This window comes from Phyllostomus hastatus, unplaced genomic scaffold (assembly GCF_019186645.2).
Source record: "Phyllostomus hastatus isolate PE091 unplaced genomic scaffold, TTU_PhHast_1.1 phas_scaffold_387, whole genome shotgun sequence".
NCBI classification, from domain to species: Eukaryota; Metazoa; Chordata; class Mammalia; order Chiroptera; family Phyllostomidae; genus Phyllostomus; species Phyllostomus hastatus.
Window position 1 is genome coordinate 2,094,106 of NW_025334027.1, and position 18,735 is coordinate 2,112,840.

The 18,735-nt window shown below is 57.7% G+C and overlaps 3 protein-coding genes across 3 annotated transcripts; 2 read left to right on the top strand and 1 right to left on the bottom strand.

The window, feature by feature from the left end:
- On the top strand, nucleotides 1–5,130 carry LOC123806581 (testis-specific serine/threonine-protein kinase 1-like). Its single transcript, XM_045819783.1, has 3 exons — nucleotides 1–1,112; nucleotides 1,873–1,920; nucleotides 4,944–5,130. Exons 1-3 carry the CDS (start codon nucleotides 1–3, stop codon nucleotides 5,128–5,130), a joined length of 1,347 nt encoding a protein of 448 aa, XP_045675739.1.
- On the top strand, nucleotides 1,321–7,376 carry LOC123806602 (testis-specific serine/threonine-protein kinase 2). Its single transcript, XM_045819826.1, has one exon. The coding sequence runs from the start codon at nucleotides 5,736–5,738 to the stop codon at nucleotides 6,870–6,872; it is 1,137 nt and encodes a 378-aa protein (XP_045675782.1). The 5' UTR covers nucleotides 1,321–5,735; the 3' UTR covers nucleotides 6,873–7,376.
- Nucleotides 7,377–8,817: 1,441 nt separating this feature from the next.
- Nucleotides 8,818–18,564, bottom strand: ESS2 (ess-2 splicing factor homolog). Its single transcript, XM_045819823.1, has 10 exons — nucleotides 18,407–18,564; nucleotides 17,253–17,421; nucleotides 17,059–17,160; nucleotides 14,937–15,106; nucleotides 14,708–14,825; nucleotides 14,268–14,401; nucleotides 13,373–13,475; nucleotides 12,023–12,132; nucleotides 9,895–10,010; nucleotides 8,818–9,374 (listed from the first exon to the last, which is right to left on the bottom strand). Exons 1-10 carry the CDS (start codon nucleotides 18,539–18,541, stop codon nucleotides 9,095–9,097), a joined length of 1,437 nt encoding a protein of 478 aa, XP_045675779.1. The 5' UTR covers nucleotides 18,542–18,564; the 3' UTR covers nucleotides 8,818–9,094.
- Between the last annotated feature and the right edge of the window lie 171 nt (nucleotides 18,565–18,735).

The window sequence follows — 18,735 nt, forward strand, 5'->3', positions numbered from 1 at the left end:
ATGGATGATGCTGCCATCCTCAAGCGACGAGGCTACATCATGGGAATAAATTTGGGAGAGGGCTCATATGCAAAAGTCAAATCCGCCTACTCTGAGCGCCTAAAGTTCAACGTGGCGGTCAAGATCATCGACCGCAAGAAAGCCCCCACAGACTTCTTAGAGAAATTCCTTCCCCGGGAAATTGAGATTCTAACTGTGCTAAACCACCGCTTCATCATCAAGACCTATGAGATCTTTGAGACATCGGATGGCAAGATTTATATTGTCATGGAGCTTGGGGTCCAGGGTGACCTCCTTGAATTCATCAAAACCCGGGGAGCTCTGCATGAAGATGACGCTCGCAAGAAGTTCCACCAGCTGTCCTCAGCCGTCAAATACTGCCACGACATGGACATTGTCCACCGAGACCTCAAGTGTGAGAACCTTCTTCTTGACAAGGACTACAACATCAAGCTATCTGACTTTGGTTTCTCCAAGCGCTGCCTGAGGGATGATGGTGGCCGAATGACACTGAGCAAGACCTTCTGTGGGTCAGCAGCATACGCAGCCCCCGAGGTCCTGCAGGGCATCCCCTACCAGCCCAAGGTCTACGACATCTGGAGCCTGGGCGTGATCCTCTACATCATGGTCTGTGGCTCCATGCCCTATGATGACTCCAACATCAAGAAGATGCTGCGCATCCAGAAGGAGCACCGCATCGATTTCCCACGTTCCAAGAGACTGACAGGTGAGTGCAAGGACCTCATCCACCGCATCCTGCAACCAGATGTCAACCGGCGGCTGCGCATCGACGAGATCCTCAGCCACGGCTGGGTCCAGCCTAAGGCCCGGGGTCTTTTTTCTGCAGCCATCAGAGAGGAGGGGGAGACCTCCCAGGAAACTGAGCCCCCAAGGACCACTGAGCCTGTCTCTGACAAGAATTCTGTCACCAAGCTGGAGCCCCAGGAGGAGGCACAGCCTGAAGTGAAGCAGGAGTCAAAACCCAAAGAGGAGACGCTGCAAGTGCAGGTGTCAAGGACTTTGGAGACCACCAGCCTCACCCTGTTAGGCGAGCAGCCGAACAAGGGGACAGTAGGAGGGGGCTCCCCGAAGCCTCCAGAGACACACTTCCAGTGAGCTTCTTGCATGGCCCAGGGCTGGCAGGGAATGAGGTGGAGGTGACAGCTTCGAGCCTGAGCTCCAAAACAGTCAAGGGACAAGCAAGTGAAGGGAAGACAGTCCCAGATAAGCCACTATTTTCATCAGTTTATTTTCCCTCCCTTGGAACTTGGTAACCCACATGGTAAAGAAGGAATAAAACACTATATTAGCACAGGCTCTAAGGTGAGTGTCTGTGCCCCTGCTGACTGGGGTCATCCAGGGAGAAGATCCATCCAACCCAAAGTGGAAAATATATCCCAGTGTGCTCAACCCTGACCATGACCTGGGGCCAGGACCAGAGCAGAGAGCTGAGTGAGGGAGATGCTGCTTTGACAGGCAGGCCACAAGTGCAATGCTGGGTGGGGAGGGGATAAAGAGAGGACAGGACCAAGGAGGGCAAGGTGGCTGCTTGTAGATGACAGGTGGGATGGGAGGCGGACCCAAAAGGCTGCTGCGGGGCAGGGACCTGCAGAGGGCAGGTGGACCAGCTTCTCAGGCTCTTGAGCTCCCCACCCTGATGGGCAACTCAGTTTTTCTGCTCTGTTCACCAGGAGTTCCTCTGTGTCCAATCAGCTCCCAGTTCTGATTGGTTCCCTGAGTCACCTCACCCTGTGGCACTGCCCAGCCCAGAGGAAACAGGGAGCTCTGCTGGGCAGCCTGGCCACACTCCAGCCTGTGCGTCCCACAACAACTCTGTGGCCTTGACCACACCCTGTTTCCCTCTGGTTCCAGTCTGTCCCCAGGAGTGCCGCTCCTTGCCAGAGTGGACAAGCTATACTGGTGAGTAGGAAACCGGACAGGTGTCCTCACAATGCCTGCCTGGCTGCTGCGGCCATCTGTGTCCCACAGAGGGCGTAGGCTTGCATTTAGCATCACCAGCCACAGTGCTCTGTAGGGCCCTGCCCGCCCTTTCCCATGCAGTCCTCACCTCTGCCATGATGGCCCTTTCTCTTCGTGCCCTGCACTTGCTCTGACAGCCTCATGCGGACCTGCAGGGTTAACACATCAAGAGGGCCAGTGCCTTCAGACTTACCCCTGTCTCTCGTCTCTGGAAAACCCCACCTCCCTGCCCTCTGGGGGAAGTGAGACTTGACCTGCAACCCTCCCCCAGAACTTAGTTCACCACTCTGCCTGGCTCCTCCCTCCCCATAGCCACCATCACGCAGACTGTGTCCTCCTATCTTCGTGTGTGTGTGTGTGTGTGTGTGTGTGTGTGTGTGTGTCTGTGTGTGTGTGTGATGGTTCAGCCACCACTGAGGCCTCATCCTTGCCCTGGCATTGCCTCCCACAGCACCCAGTCTGGCTCCCTCTGCTGAAGAGAGATCCCAATGCCTGGCCATTGAGGTCCTCCCAGGTCTGGCCTCTTCCTGGCCTCCCAGCCTCTTCCCTCACCCCCGCACACATTATAATCATGCTTGTGGATGCATCCCTGCAGACCTTGCTCCTCTCTCCAGCCTCCCTCCACCCCGAGGGGTCATGGCCTCCATAAGGCTTTCTGGGGGCTCCAACAGCACTCAGCAGCCAGCCACTGAGCTCTGCCACGGCAGGCCAGTGAGTGCCCAGGGCCCAGGCACATATTCAGGCCACCCAATTCTCGGTGAAGACTGAAGGCTCCTGGAGCCCAGTCATGCAGCTTGTTTGCGTGGGAGTGGAATTACAGATTGCCAAGTGGACCTGAGATGGGAACATTCCAAGGAGAGGCTCATGAACCTTCTCCTCTCAGTCATATCGGTCCTCAGGGCAGCAGGCAGTGGGCAGGAGGGCCCCAGGGTCTCACTGCAGCCCAGCCCTGAAGTGAGCCTGGGTGGGAGGGGCCATAGGAAGGAGCACTTACTGTGTGTTTTCCAGGTGGGGAGACAGCTCAGAGAGGGCAGTCAACTCCTGAATCACACAGCATGGAGTGGCAGCCTGAGTGACTGAAGCCACAGCTCCCCAGGTGGCCTCATATGCTGGCCACACCTGTGAACTGCTCAACCCTGGACTCAGCCCTGGCTTAACCCCTTCAGTGACTGTCCCCCCAAAGGCTTTAGGGTCAAGACCCTCAACATGGATGCTGTGACCGACAATGCTCCCTACTATCCCTGTATCCTTCTGACACATTGTCCGTTCAGGCCATCACGTGCACCTGCAGTCCTTGTCTGCCTGCACATGGCTGGCTCCTAAGACCTCAGCCTTCCCAGACCTCCCAGTCTCCCCAAGTCCAGTCCCCAGTCTATCAGAGTGACAGTGAATCTCCCTGGCCTCTGGGCACCAGGAAGCCATGGGTCCTTTCTAGTTCATCAGTGTACCCCAGGCCGTGGGAACAACCCTCGAATGTTTATGGGGCGAACGAACAAGTGGTTGCCCAGTTTATGGAGGAAACCGAAGCTCAGGGATGCCCTTCTCAGGGTCTGCAGGTCTCTGACCCACAGGACTGCAGTTTGGGAGCCCCACTGGACATCCCCTGGTCCAATCTAACACTCCTGCCTCCCACACACTGGGAATCCCTGCCTCAACGTGCACATCCCAGGCAAAGCTGCCTGCCCCGTGCCCCTGCACAATGCTGAGACCTGTCTCCTTCGCGACGTCTAAGAACCAGAGAGGCCACACCATCCAGGCAAGAGCAGGCTAAGAGGGCATAGAATCCACAAGATGGGCCAGTAGAGTTGGTAAAAAACGAAGGTATGCAGGAGCATCGCAGACAGAACATCCAGGGCACTGGAGAAAGGGGGGTCATCCTCACCCAGCTGTGGGTCCTGGACTGCTAATCGTCACAGCCAGCCCCTTCTGGGATACAGAGCAGTAAGCTATGGGTCACTGAGGCTGAAAAGAGCCCTCAGAAGAAAGAGGGCCTCAGGGAGAAAGCAGCTCTCAGGGAGGCCTGGTTGATGGAGGGTAGTCGCCCACTGTGAGCCCACCCCGCTGGGGACAGTCACTCCCACCTGATACCTGCACTCTGGCTGCCCTGCCCCTGCCTTCTTCCACAAGGACCTCCAGACCCAGAGAGCTCCCCTCAGTTCCAGGTGCATCCTGGAACGCTCTGGTCTCATCCCTTGTCAACCTAGTGGAGCCTCTGCACACCAGCTCCATTGTCAGCTCCTGCACACCCACACAGAAGCAGGCTTTCCTCCCTCTCCCCGAAACACAGAGCACATGGCACTCGGGTCCTGACAACTTGCCGAGTGCGGGCACAGGATGCCTGTGGCAGATAACAAGTGAGCCGCAGGGCTTCCAAAGTGCCTAAGGAGATGTGTAGAGGAGGCCTTATCTTCCAAAGCAGAACTCTATCCACGTGCCCTGAAAAAGGGTTTTCACATAGTTCCAGGGGCAATAGGAGGCCTGAGAGATGTGAGCAAGGTGCTTTCCCAGGGTTCCGACAGCTACAACATGCCACTCCTCACAAAGGCCCAAACCCACATAATTTAGGACCCCTCCCCACCCAGGTGCTTGCTCTTTACAATTGATGCTCTGGGTGCTGCTGGACCTTGGCACCGTCAGGACCCCCCGGCACCCAGACTCTGCCCAGGGCCCCGCCCAATCACCGACCAGCTCGCTAGACCCTGTTGTCTCCCTGTGTTGACTGGAGCCCCCAGACCCGCCCTCAGCCAGCTTCCTCTTGCCTGACTGAAGGCACCAGCCTCCACTCACCCCAAAGCCCATCCTCTATGCTGCTATCTTAAAATGTGACGTGGGTCACAGCTCTCCTTGCCCTGTGCCCTGCAATGGCTGCCCTTCACTCAGGGAAAAGCCCTCACCGACCTTTTGTGCCACCTCCCTCCTGTTTGTGGAACTCCACCATTCTCAGAAGCTCTCTCCTCTCCCAGGCTCTTCCCTACCTGGATGCCTCATCACCTCCTCCTCTACCTGACTGAAGCCCAACTCATCCTGCAGGCCTGCCCCAGTCCTCGGAACACATCCGCCAGCCTGGGACCCACAGCACCCCAGAGCCCTGCCTGCTCTTCCAGCCCTCACATGTCCCACCCGCAGCAGCAGCAGCAGCAGCAGCACTGATCCACCCAGTTTGAACCCCAAACAGAAGCTGCTCTTGTCCACGAAGCTTGGAAACACTACCAGCTTGGCCAGACCAGAGCAGTCCTTCCCAGGCACTGCCAGTCCCGAGGACACAAGTCCTAGATGGAGTTTTCTTCATATCCCAGAGAAGCTGCAGGAAACTGGCCCCAGTGGGGCAGGAACCAATGCAGAGTCAGTCTTCACAGCCAGGAGAGGAAAATCAGCACAGGGCTGGTGCTCCGGTTCCCAGGCAGCCCCCATCTTGGGCCTGACTTGTGACAGGGAAGCCATGACGAGGAGGAACAGGGAGGGTTACCACAGTCCTGGGTGCTGGCTTCCTTCCAGGGGGCGGCAAAGTAGCACTCCTATCAGGCCAGCCTGGCCTCAGGGTTCTAGGGGCCCTGTTCCCCCCAGTCCAGGCTCCACTCCTGGCTGCCTGGCTTTATGACTTCACAGGCTGAAGTCACGTGGAGATAATGCTGAGCATTCCACAAGTCCAGGCCAGCCCAGTCAGACGGCTCCCCACACTGTAAATGAGGATGATGCCGGCTGGCCCATGTGGGGAGGGGATGTAGAAGGCAGAGGCACCGGCCGCTCCTGGCACCATGGATGATGCCGCGGTCCTAAGGAAGAAGGGTTACATCGCGGGCATCAATCTTGGCAAGGGCTCCTACGCAAAAGTCAAGTCAGCCTACTCTGAGCGCCTCAAGTTCAATGTGGCGGTCAAGATCATTGACCGCAAAAAAACGCCCACTGACTTTGTGGAGAGATTCCTTCCTCGGGAAATGGACATCCTGGCAACTGTCAACCACCGCTCCATCATCAAGACCTATGAGATCTTTGAGACCTCAGACGGGCGCATCTACATCGTCATGGAGCTTGGTGTCCAGGGTGACCTCCTGGAGTTCATCAAGTGCCAGGGGGCCCTGCATGAGGATGTGGCACGCAAGATGTTCCGCCAGCTCTCCTCAGCCGTCAAGTACTGCCATGACTTGGATGTTGTCCACCGAGACCTCAAGTGTGAGAACCTTCTCCTTGACAAGGACTTCAACATCAAGCTGTCTGACTTCGGTTTCTCCAAGCGCTGCCTGAGGGACTGCAGCGGGCGCATCACCCTCAGCAAGACCTTCTGCGGGTCAGCGGCATACGCGGCTCCTGAGGTCCTGCAGGGCATCCCCTACCAGCCCAAGGTCTACGACATCTGGAGCCTGGGCGTGATCCTCTACATCATGGTCTGTGGCTCCATGCCTTACGACGATTCTGACATCAAGAAGATGCTGCGCATCCAGAAGGAGCACCGCATCGACTTCCCGCGCTCCAAGAACCTGACGGGTGAGTGCAAGGACCTCATCTACCGCATCCTGCAACCAGACGTCAACCGGCGGCTGCATATTGATGAGATCCTCAGCCACTCCTGGCTGCAGCCCCCCAAGCCAAAAGCCATGTCTTCTGCCTCATTAAAGAGGGAGGGTGAGGGCAAGTACCGGGCTGATTGCAAACTGGACACCCGGCCAGGCTCACGGCCCGAGCACCGGCCTGATCACCGTCCTGATCACCGTCCCGAGCACCGTCCCGAGCACCGGCCCGAGCACCGGCAGGATCACAAGCTGGGGACTAAAACCCAGCACCGGATGCTGGTGGTGCCTGAGAATGAGGGCAAAATGGAGGACAGGCTGGCCGAGACCTCCAGGGCAAAAGACCACCATGCCTTGGGAGCCGAGGTGGGGAAGGCAAGTACCTAGGGTACAGAGGGCGGGGGGCAGGGCATGGTGCATGGTGGCGCCCAAGTAAGCTAAGTATGCAGGTAGGAGCTGAAGAAGGCACAGGTGCAAGGAACAAGTAAAATCTGTCAATTAAACCACTATTTTGATTACGTTCTATTGGCTTTCTTCCACTTAGTAGCAAAGACGTTAATTACTGACCACCAAATAAACGACGAAGTGTAAACAAGCACCAAGAGTGCCCCCTGAGGAGTCTTTTTCTTCAGGACTCAGCCAGCCACCCTCTATGCGGTGTGGGGGTCTCCAGCATAGGGGTCCAGGGATCCCTGTTCAGGCACAGGTACTCACGAAGAGACCCTGTGGGCAAGGAGAAGGTCGCAGCCATGGACCATCCAATGGGCTCCCACTGGCCTCTGTGACTTGCCTGCACCCAGCGCCTCCAGGGCTGGCCAGGTGCATGGATCTCCACCTCAGGCAGAACACAGCCCACTCTGACCCCATGCCACACCCTCAGATAGTCCTTCCTCAAACTTCTCCTCTCCCTCTCCCCCTTCCCCTCGGAGTGTCCCCTTTACCCCCCAGGCAGGCAACCCCAGCTGAGACCTCTGACCGGTACCCTCTCGTCCTGATCACCCCACTTAGAGTCCTATTTTGTCACCTGTCACTCCCTAGGGCACACTCCCAATAGGCCAGCCAAGTGCTGGAAGTCATTAGCACCTGGCCTTGGGTAGCCTTGCCTGGACAGCATTCCTCTCTGCCTCTCACTCACACCCACTCAGACCTGTCTCCCCACTTCCTGAGGACGTCCTCAGGCCCAGGGCCACTCTTCCCTATGGGGGAAAAGCACCAAAACGCTTATGTTCCAGTCCCAGCCCTTGGCCCAAGCTCACCTGCTAAGCCCGCCCCCAGCCCCCTCTGTGGGTCCTAGGGCACAGCCAGGACTTGGCCCCCAGGAGCATGCAGTAACTCACTGTCTGGGAGCGCAGGCTAGTGGCGCCCACCAGGCAACAACCCTGCACTGGCCTCCAGAGGACACTGGCACTCCCGGAGGGCAGAAGGGGACCAATGGCAGGAGTACCCAGGAAGACGGCCTAGGACAGGGCTGGCTGGATTAGAAGCTGGACTCCAGCCTGAGGATTCCAGGTTGCCTCCCTGAGCAGTGAGCCCTCAAAGGCACAATCTGACCCCAGCTGAGACCAGAAGAGACCTATGTGGCAAGCAGCCATGGTCTTGGGCCCCTCACCTGCACGTGAAGCAGCTGATCCTGGACCTCCTGGGAGTTGGGCAGCAAAGCCCTCAGGCTGCTGAGAAAATCCTGGCTGATGGTGCAAATGGCACTGTCAGGTCTGCTTGGAGCCAGGCCCTACTGCTTAACACTATGGCCAGGATACTATTACCTGGGGCTGCTCCTGGTGGGAGTAACCAGGTGAGACTGGTGAGTCAGCAGCCTCAGGCCAGCAGTGCCTGGAGCACTGGGGAGAAGGGCAAGAAGGACACAGCCTTGCCCCACCTGAGCTGGAAGCCAGGCGCTTGGAGGTTGTGGTGAGGCCACTGGGTACTTCATGCAGGGGTGTGGCCTGGCGCCCAAGAAGGACCCATGCAGCCCTGTCACTGGTAAACCATGTAGGCCAGCCAGGCCTAGCTGGGAAGGCTGCAGAACTGGGCCCAGAGCCCTGGGCGGACCCTACAGGCTGAACTCCCAAGGGCTCTGTCCCTCCGTCAGAGGAACAAAACTTGGAGCAGGGGTGGGGAAGTTGGGGACCAACAAACTGTGCCCAGCTGGTTTTAAACCCAGGAATGCTGCAGAAAGCAATGCAGGTGGTGGAAGGAAAGGCCACACACTCTGGCCCTCCGAGGGTCACCCCACAGAGTGGCAGCCTCCCCAGGAGGCCCACCATCCTGAGACCTCCATGCAGGCCGAGGGATGGCCGAGGGACTGCACAGGCATTGGGACGGAGAGTCGGCCTGCAGGCTGTGCTAGGTGTCCTTTACTTCTGGTTACACAGGAATGGGCATGGGTTTCCATAGAAAAAAGTACTAGCAAAGCCCTGGGGTGCACGACAAGGGCCACGGGGTGGGTCCTGTGCCAGCCTGGCTGTGACATGGCACCTTTCTTCTGTGGCTCCTGGGACAGTCATGCTTTTGGCCCGGGCCTGGGTCCCCAGAAGGCCAGGTCCTCTGCTGGGTGGATAGCTGCCCTGTGGGCTCCACGAATCTCCCACAAGCCCAGCCCGGGCCTGGCTCTAGAAGAAGTCCGAGGCTTTGCGCCGGGCAGGGAGCTGCAGCAGGTTGTCTGTGATGGAGGCCGGGTCCTGGCTGAGGGGGGTGCGTGTGGCAGAGCCAGGTGCCGGTGTGCCCGTCGGGGTCTGGGGCCCTCCGGCCGGGGTCTTGAGATGGGCCGAGCGTGCTGGGGATGGTGTGTAGCTGGCGCGCAGGGCCCGGTCTGTGTACTTGCTGGCTGTCCTGCTCACAAGGCGCTGTAGGGCTGGGGACATGGCTGGGCTCAGGCCTTTGGGGGTGAGGCTGGGGTGGAGGGGGTGAATGAGAGGGGCAGGAAAGAAAAAAGTAGAATTAGGCCGGATGGGGCGCCGCCAGCAGCAGGGGCTGCCACAGCCCCACAGGGAGACACGTGGGAGACTCGTGGTCATCCTGGGCGGGGGGGCGCCAGCAGCCCGGCACACCACAGCATGGCCAACCTGAGGATGAGTGCTGCTGCCGCCCTTGGCTGCGGGGCTGGGGTGAACCCCCACTTTCTCTATGGGGAATGATGACACCCGTCTTCACAGGGCTGACAGGAGCTCACAGTGGGACAACAGGCCTAAAAGTGCCTCTCTGGGATGTGCCCAAGAGGGAGCTGTAGAAAAGATGGAGGGGGCCTCCGCATCCTGGTTCACACAGGGCCTCGCTCTGGACCAGAGAAGCTGCCACAAGACCCGAGGAAGGACCCTTGGGCCTGCCCTGCAGACCGAATGTCCACACTGTGGGGGGTGGGGGGCTGAACGGGAGCAGGGAGAAACCCCTATGGGGGTCAGGCGCCCCTCACCTGGCCAGGTTCTCCGTCACTCTCCGCAAGGCCTCCTGCTTCTTGGCCCGGTTCTTGGCAGCGGCCTCATTGGCCATCTTCAGCCCCAGCCGCTCCCTGCGGCCCGGCTCCAAGATCTGCAAAGTAGGTGTGTGGGTGGCTTGCGCCAGCTTGCCACTGAGCCGGGCAGTCCCTTGCTGATGGAGGGGCTGCCTCTCCCATGGCCCCCACAATCCCAATATCACCTCCCCTAAAAGCCCCTGGAGAGCCTCCAACCAGCTAGGTGAGCCGCCCACCCCACCTGTGGTCATGGTTTTCTCAAAGACAGCATTGCTGAGTTAGGACCCTCACAATCCTTTAAAAAAGAAGAGGGTCGTGTTTTAATCTGCTGCCCTCTGCTTATCTGCCTTTATCGACCGTCTGTATTTCTTTTGAGGACTTCCCAAAACATGTCCTTGACCTACTTTTATGACAAGATGCTTACCTTGTTTTTTTTGTTTTGTTTAGCTGCTTTTTACTTGTAGGAGTTTCATCCATGCTGGTTATATTACGCTATGCCCTACAAATTCCTTTTCAGTTACTTTAACTTCACAAATGACCTTCAGCTGTACTTCAGTCCGTCACTTCCACTGAGGGTAAGCTGGACGCCACTTCCTCTGCTTCCAGTTTACAAAGCCCTTCCTACTTTAAAATCAGATAAAATATGGACCACCATTCTCTCCTAATTTTTTATGCTCACTGTTTTATATTTAACTTATTCAACTTTCTGGAATACATTCTGCTATACAGGTTAAGGATTCAATTCACTTCATTTCCAAATTACTACTCAGCACCATGTGAGTGAGCATCTCTAACACACCAGAAGTTCTGACTTGGACCGAAGTTTGTTTCAGAACTTTCCTTTTTTTCTGTTGACTGGTAGGTTCCGGGCCCAGGGACACATCTGACACATCCATGCTTTAGTGTCAGATAACACCAGCTCCTCTCTGTCATTCCTCTTCTCGGGTTTTTTGTTATCCTTGCAACACAAATTTTAGAACCAAAGTACCAAAAACCTCTGCATATGTCCTGTCTGGACACGTGACCCCTCTGAACTCCTCGGGGCTCGAGGTGCAGTACATCTACACTGGGGAGGCCACAGGGCAGAGCCCACGGCCCCGCTGGGGGTTGGCCCGGGGAGTCGGCAGTGTTCTCCTGATGTAAGTCCGTGGTTTCTTTGCGAAAACTAAGTTCTTCCTGGTTATTCTAAATTTCTGCTGCTGCAATGAGTGATATCTCTTTTTCTGTTGCACTTCAAACTGCTCGCTGCCAGCATTAAGGGACTGGTTCAAGATGACCAACCCAGCCTCCTACGCAGGCCTTCTGCATCCATCCCAGACTCCGAGCTCAGTTCTTTGGGGTGTCAGAGCAATGTAACCCTGCACCCTTTGTCTCTGTGACAACGCTAACCTCTGCCTCCCTCCACCTTCTGGTGCTCTGCAGTGGGTACAGGCAGTGACCCCACCTGGACAATGGGACTGCATGCTCCCAACTCTGGGGGGGCTTCTCTTCTTCCCCCTTCCATACCACACCAGTGACTCGGTTTCCCCACAAACTGTGTGCAGACCAGAGCACCTCATCTCCCCAACAGCCCTCCTGGGCCAGGCCACACCGGCCTCCCCACTTGCCCACACCATCCTAGGCTACCCCCATCTCTGCTACAGACCTCCCTGTGCAAGCACACAGCTCTCCTGAGGACAAACACCACACTGTGTGGAACGCTGAGGCTCTGGGACCCTTCCCAGCCCTCAGGCCTGCAGCACAGTGGGGGATATGGATCTGCCCCCCAGACTACCCGTCATTTTTGAGCAGCCTGTCCCCTGTGCACAAACGAGCCATACTCACCACACCCCTGTCCTGCATGGCCACCTCACTCTGCCAGGTCCTCCTTGACAAAGCCACCCATCTACCCACACCTGTCCTCATTGTCCTAACCCCACTCAGAAGTGCTGTGCCTGAGTGTGTGCATGGCCTGGCACGTGGCCCAGCCCACTGGTCAGCCCTGCGGTGACCACGGGCAGCTGGGCCGTCCTCTGTGCACAGAGCCAAGGGTTCTCAAGACCACACGTCCGCTCGAGGTCCCACCTGTGCTCCCCTCACCATGACGCACCTTGAAGGCTGGCCCCGGTGTCCTGTCCACGTAGGGGGTTTCAGATCCTTCGACTCTCAGGGGTGTGTTCTCAACCTCCCCCCAGGTCATCAGCGGGGACTCGCTCACACCTGCAGAGAGAGAGCCCACAGCCACCTCAGGCAGAGCGACCCAGGCAGGGCGACCTAGGCAGGGGCGCAGCCGGACCTGCTCTCCCACCACAGCCACGCCCCCACCCCTGTGCACATTCCAGCTCACAAACACCTGGCTGGCAGCTGGGTCTCTGTCCTCCCCAGGACTCTGGAACCCTGACATCTCTGCCCTTTGAGAGGGAAACAGCAAGGCCACTATGGACACAGGGCAAGCCCAGGCCCCTACAGCCATGGAACTTAGCTTGGAGGGGGCTCTCTGGAGAAGCTGGGCGAGGTCAGCAAGGCCCCTGTCCTAGCACAGGGCCAGGGGAGATTCCTAGGGGTCACCGGTGATACCCCAGCCCAAGGGAAGAGACACTCAGGGGCTTCCAGAGCTCCTGTATCTCCCAGGACCCTGGGCAAACCTGTGGCACCTCCACACGCCCTAGCCTGTGTCGTGGCAACCAGCTCTCCAGAGTGCAAAGGCCAGTGCGTAAGAGGGTACAGGGACGGTGTGTGTACTGGGACACCATCCCCAAAGTTCGTACACCTTCTGTGTGAGGAGACACAAGGCTGGAGCCCGGAGACCCCTCCTTACAAGGTTCTCTAAATTTAGGTTTGTAAGCATGGGGCACCTGCTAACACGAGACCCAGAACTAAGCAACATCATCCCAGGACAGAGGGGATGTCCAGCCCCAGCCCAGGCCGGTGGCAGGAGGTGGGCGGCCTGAGAGACGGGCACACAATCCTGCAGCTCCCTGAGGCCTACCTTGCCCACCCCACACAGGCCAGGCACGGCCTCTGGGTGCACCCAGCCTCCTGCAGACGACGACCTGCCTTTCACACAGGAAGGTGCCTGCTGGCAGCCCACTAGACAACGCTGCCCTCACTGCGAAGCAGACCTCAGGCCTCCCCTGTGCCCCTCAGCGGGCTCACCATGCCAGTCTGTCCAGCAAAGTCCCCAAAAACCCCTGGTTCTGACAAACTCGGTTTGTCCCGCTCCGCTTAGGGTGAGGGACAGAGACCACCCAGCTAAACGGGCCAGGCCCCCCACATCTCCAGGCGGGTCTGCCGGAGAGTCCAGACCTGTCCTTGCGGATGGGACACCGGATCTCTGAGTCATACATGGTGTACAGCAGACCCAGGGGAGCGCCAAGAGCGGCCAGGGCCAACCGAGCAGCCCGCCTCCCCCCAGGCAATCCCGCAGGCGGGCCAGCTTGCCAGCAGGTGCATTTCTCACCAGGGGCAGGAGAAGGCGTGGCGACAAATCCAAATCCACCGACTCGAGGGGACTCCTGGGGGATCAGCTCCTTGCCATCGGGGCCCACCTTGCCCTGTTTGTGCTGGAACAAGCAGAGAGGCCAGTGTCAGGGGGCACCACTCTCCCCCACTGGCGGATGGGCGGGTGCCCAGTGGAAACACTTCCCTCCCCCAAGAGCACAGCTGGGGCTCTGGGGCTAGCAGCCCCCTTGGGGGGAGAGAGGGAGGACCTGGCTCCTGCAAAGACCTTGAGGACATGTGACAGCAGGCTTCCAAAGAAGGAAGCTCCCCTCATTCCTTCCCCTCCATGCAGGGCAGCACACGGCCACACCCCACACGGGGGACTTTCAGGGACTAATGTCTTCAGGCTCCTGCAGGGGCTACACTAACTATGGGCGCCTGTGCTCTGATCTCTTCCCATAAGGCCCCTGTAAGAGCCTCTAGAGCAGTCTCCCCACCTTTAACCCCATGACCACCAAAGGCACCATCACACGGGAACTCTCAGGCTCAGAAACCTCTGCCGTCTGCCAGGCCAGGCCCCCCACCCCAGCCTGCCCACCCCTCCCACCCCTTGGCCGGGCCTCGTGCAGAGGTGCAGGTCTGGCCAGATTGGCCTGGCTTGTGGCAGCTGATTTTGTCTCTGCCCTTGCCCTCCAAGGGAGTTGGCAGAGAACTGAACCCACAGAATGTGTCTGACCAAAACAGCACCCCAATGTATATAGAAGACCTGGGACCCTTCCACAGAGGGGCTCCAAATACTTCTGTATGGATGAGCTCTGCCAAGCCCAAGAATCGTCCTAATATAAGAGGAATAGCCAAGATCAAAGAGGTCATTTCTGCCCATAGCCAGCCCACTGTTGGCTCCCAACACCCACCTGGGCATTGAGTGCAGCGGCCTGCTGCAGCTGAGACCTACTCAGGGCCTGGCTGAAGGGGTCCCTGAGGAAGCGAGTATTCTTATGCACCACCTGCCGGGGCTTCTTAAACAGCTGCTCCTCATCAGGGACGCCTGGCAGAGCAAGGAGAGGGCAGCAGGTGTCAGATGGGTGGGCAGGCCCCACCTCCTCCCAGTGCTCAAGGCTTGAGGGAGGCCAAGTCACTCCCCACTGAACAGAAGCATGAAACCTGCTTCAGCCTCCACATCACAGAACCGAACAAACTTGGAGAGAGCCTCACTCTCTCAGTGACTTCACACACAGGCCCACCCGCCCCAAGACAGGCAGGCCAGGACCTCTTGGAGGCCCAGAATGCAAGGGAACACAGACCACACCCTGGAGGCCAGACCCACACAGCCCCGCCCACACTGCCTGCTCACCCTCTGGGTAGTACATGAGGGAATTCTTGGCCCTGTATTTCCAGGTCTCCACGCCAGCCTGGCTGCTCTCAATGGCTTGATGCTCTGCCGACGGAAGTGCGAGGTTATCTTTCTGCCTCTGCATCACAGAAGGAAAAGGGTCAGAGAGCCCCCAGGCACTGTGCTCTCGCTCTGGGACCCCCTCCCCGCACCCAACAGAGGGTGCTTCTGCCCCTGCACCCAAGGGCACCTTCTCAAACTCCTCCTCGGCCTGGTACAGCCAGGCGTGGCGTGCCCGGCTCTTCTCCTTGGCCACCTCCATGATCTCCTGGAAGGAAGCATTGTCCTCACTTGTGTAGCGGCTGAGGAAGACATCCAGGCTGGGCAGGGGCTCCTTCTCCTCCTCCTCTCCAGCCTCTCCTGCTCAGGGTACGGGGGTGACACAGAACCATGAACAGCAGCAACACCACTCTGCAGTCTGTCAGCCCCAGGAACCACAGTGCCCTACAAGCAGGGCTAGCACGCTCACACCTGGCCCTGGGTCTGTCTGTGAGAGCCCAGACTGCCAGACAGCTCCCCACCTGGGGGCAGCATCGACCACCCCAACTGCCCAGCGAGCCCTCAGGGGCTTTCCCAACCTGCTGGATGCCAAGTGAAGTGTGCAACCCGACTCGACGGACCAGAAGGGGAGCGCCCAGGTGTTAGGGAAAGAGCAGTGATCACAGGGGGTCTTCCCCACCCAAGCTGTGCCGGTCCTACAGGACCTGCCTCCAAAGCCCAGGCTCTCTCTTCCCCCCAGGGATTTCCTCACCCCGACGGCTCCACCCCGCTTCCTGGTACCTGTGGTACAGGTGGGTGACTGTCACCTAAGCCTCCTGATTTACTAGTGGGCCTGGAGGCAGGGACCCCATATAGCAAGTGCTCTGGATGGGGCTTCACAGACACTGGGCCACAATGCCAGCTGCCAGCGGAAGTGGCACCTCCACTGAGAGGGAGCCCGTGCGCTGTGCTCGGCAGTGCGGACTCGGCAAGGCTGTCAGGAGGACGGAGGACAGCCTCTTCTTCCACTCTAGTGCCAGCTCTGACTGCCTGCTACTCCCTGCTAGACTGTGCAAAGCACAGCGGCTTCAAGTTCAAGACCCAGGGTCAGAGAGGACTCAAACTCCGCTCCGCCACAACCAGCTCAGGGACCTGCAGAAAGTACTGCCTTCCTGAGCCTCGGTTTCCTCCCCTACGACTGTGAATGATGATGGTGCCGGGTTACTGAAAGGATTCCTTATTTACTGACCAGTAAGAGGTATTTAGAAAACAAAGGATCTGCCCATTGCCTGTGATTCAAGAGCCATATGCAATGGAGGCTCATTCTCCAAGGAGACCATGCGAGGGACTGTGTTAATGGCAGGAAGAGCTGGGTTTTAAAGCAGAAAACATCACGTTTTTGCAAGCACACAGGGCATCTGTGTCAGGGTGTCATACCGTAGACCAGAACCTAACAGAGAATAGCACCTCATCCTTCTGCATGGGTGCTGACATTCTACTCCTGATGAGGACGCTGAACAACCGTGAGAATGTCCCGTAGCATGTGGAACGCTTATGTTCAACAGCACTCAGAATGCTCTGAGTTCTAGAACACTCAGAATGTCCTAGAAAGGCACCCTCATAAAATTGAGATGTATCACACACACCTCAGTAAATGTCTTCGAGAAGAAAACATTTGTTTGTTCTACACACATTTGCGGGAAACCCACATCACACCTGAGCTGTTCTAGATGCAGAGTATACAAACGTAAGCAAGACAAAGAACCTGCTCCCGTGGAGGGGAAAGACAGTAAAACAGAAATGCCTTTTTAAGGGCCATGTCCTGCAATGGGAAAACAAAACCAGGAAAGCACAGAGCATTGGGGGTGGTGTGACTTCACACTGGGAGGTCAGGAAAGGGTTCCCTGAATCGGTGACATCTGAGCAGAGACCTGGAGAAAGAGGAGTGGCCTGTGCAGTTATCCAAGGGAAGTGGCTAACTTATAAGAAACAAGTACAGAGGACCTGAGGCATCTTAAGGAGACAGCAAGGAAAGGAGCCCTCTGAGGCCCATGAAGCCCACCTGGCCGGGGCTGGCACACAGTAAGCAGGCGGTGAGAGAGGACACAAGATTTCCATATCACAGAGGAGAACCAGAGGCTCAGAGGACTGCCCTGCATTTGGGAGCTGGACCCAGATCTTCTGTCTCTTAGACAATGCTCTTTGACCCAAAGGGATGCCATTTAGACATGGAGACACAGCAGGGACAAGGGTGACCTGCCTCTGGACTACCCTCAAAGGGTGAGATTTCCTGACAATCCCACCCATGTGACAAAAAGACGGCACTCACTCACCATCGCCATCCTCCAGGCCCCGGCCACGGCCCCGGGGCTTGTGGCTCACCACCCCAGTGGCAGTGTGCACCTCAGGGGTTTCAAATGTGGCTGGAGTCACATCTGGGGTTAGAGAGGAAATGGGGGTTAGAGTGAGCCTGAGGCAACAGTTCCACAGGTGTTCCTGTCTCTGCCACCCACAGGGGTCCTCTTACAGGGCGGTGGGGGCTCTCGGGACATCTTGCCCAGAGCAGAGCCAAACTTGATGGCAATCTGGCGCATCCGTTCCAAGTCTCCATTCTCCTCAGCCTCCAGGTATTCCTTCTGTGCCTGCAGCTTTTCCACGTCAGGAAAGAAGTCTCTCTGGATGACTGTCTGGAGGCCCTGTCAGAAGGGATCAGACCCAGGGTCAGAGCAGCCTTCTGGGTCCTCCCCACCTCAGCCAACCAGTGCACATGCAAAGACCTAGGACCCTTGCTGAGCCCCGCCCCCAACCTCTGTCCAGCCCAAGGATCCCCAGAGCTTAGAGGCATTTTCTAATGAAGATAACATCCCGTGCGGCCTTGCCGCAACATCTACCATTACTAAGTGCTCCTTTGACTGTCATGAAGCTCTTCTCTCTGCCCTCACTGACTGGTTACTCTCATTCTCATTTGCTAGCCTCACTTCCACACCAGCTAGACAAATGTGAGTGTTGCCACCTTCACGCCAACAGTGACCTCCTACTTCCAACACAAACCCTTTACCCGAATGACTTCAGCCAGTCACCCCACCACTGGCACCAGCTGACGTCCCCAACTTGCACCTCCAGCCAGACCTTGCTCCTCAGCTGCACATCTGTGCCCCCAGCTGTTCACTAATGCCACCTAAAGGCCTCCCAAACTTAACCAGTCCCAAACCAAACGGACTCCGATCTCCGTGCCAGCTCCTCCTCCCGCCTGTCTGCGGTAGGATTAAGACCTACTTCAAGGTGCCACAGTCGTAGCCTCTTTCCAGGACACTCACTCGGCCTTTGCACTTGCTATTACCACTCTCTAAAAAGTCCTCTTTGTCACTAGCCTTCCAAACTCCTACTGATGCTTGAATAGAAAACCTCGCTTCCCTAACCCCCACCACATGCAAACAGAACTGCCTCCCCTCTCCCCTGAGAACACTGCTAGTGCCTCCTCCATCAACGGCACCCCTCTGCATTGTGTTTATCTGATTCTCGTAAAGCCCACACCCCGAGGGCAAGGACTCCGGCTGCTCCACCGCGAGGGAGCCAGAGTGCCACGACCTGTAAGGAGGAGGTACCCGAGAGGAGTTCAGGGCGAAGGCGAGGGGTCGAGGATGGACCCAGAAGTCGCTGGCGCCCACACCGAGGTCTTACCTCAATGTACTCTTCCTCGTCCAAGACCCGTTGCTTCCTCGTTGCAGCCCCGGCCTCCCCTGCCGCCCGCTTCTTCCCGGGGTGGAACCCGGTTGAGAGCAACAGGGCCCCGGGAGACGCACTAGGCGTCTCCATCACTGTCCCAGGACCTCTCAGCAGGCGCGTCATAGCGTCAGAGGGGCGGGACTGGGCTAGTAGCACAGCCGCTTCCAACAGTTGACCAATAGGAGTGCTGCGCGTTTCGAAGGCCGACCCGCGCTCAGCAATGACGTCACAAGTCCTCGTCCTGATGGGAATTGTATTCTTCTTCCTGCTCCGCGCTGTTTATG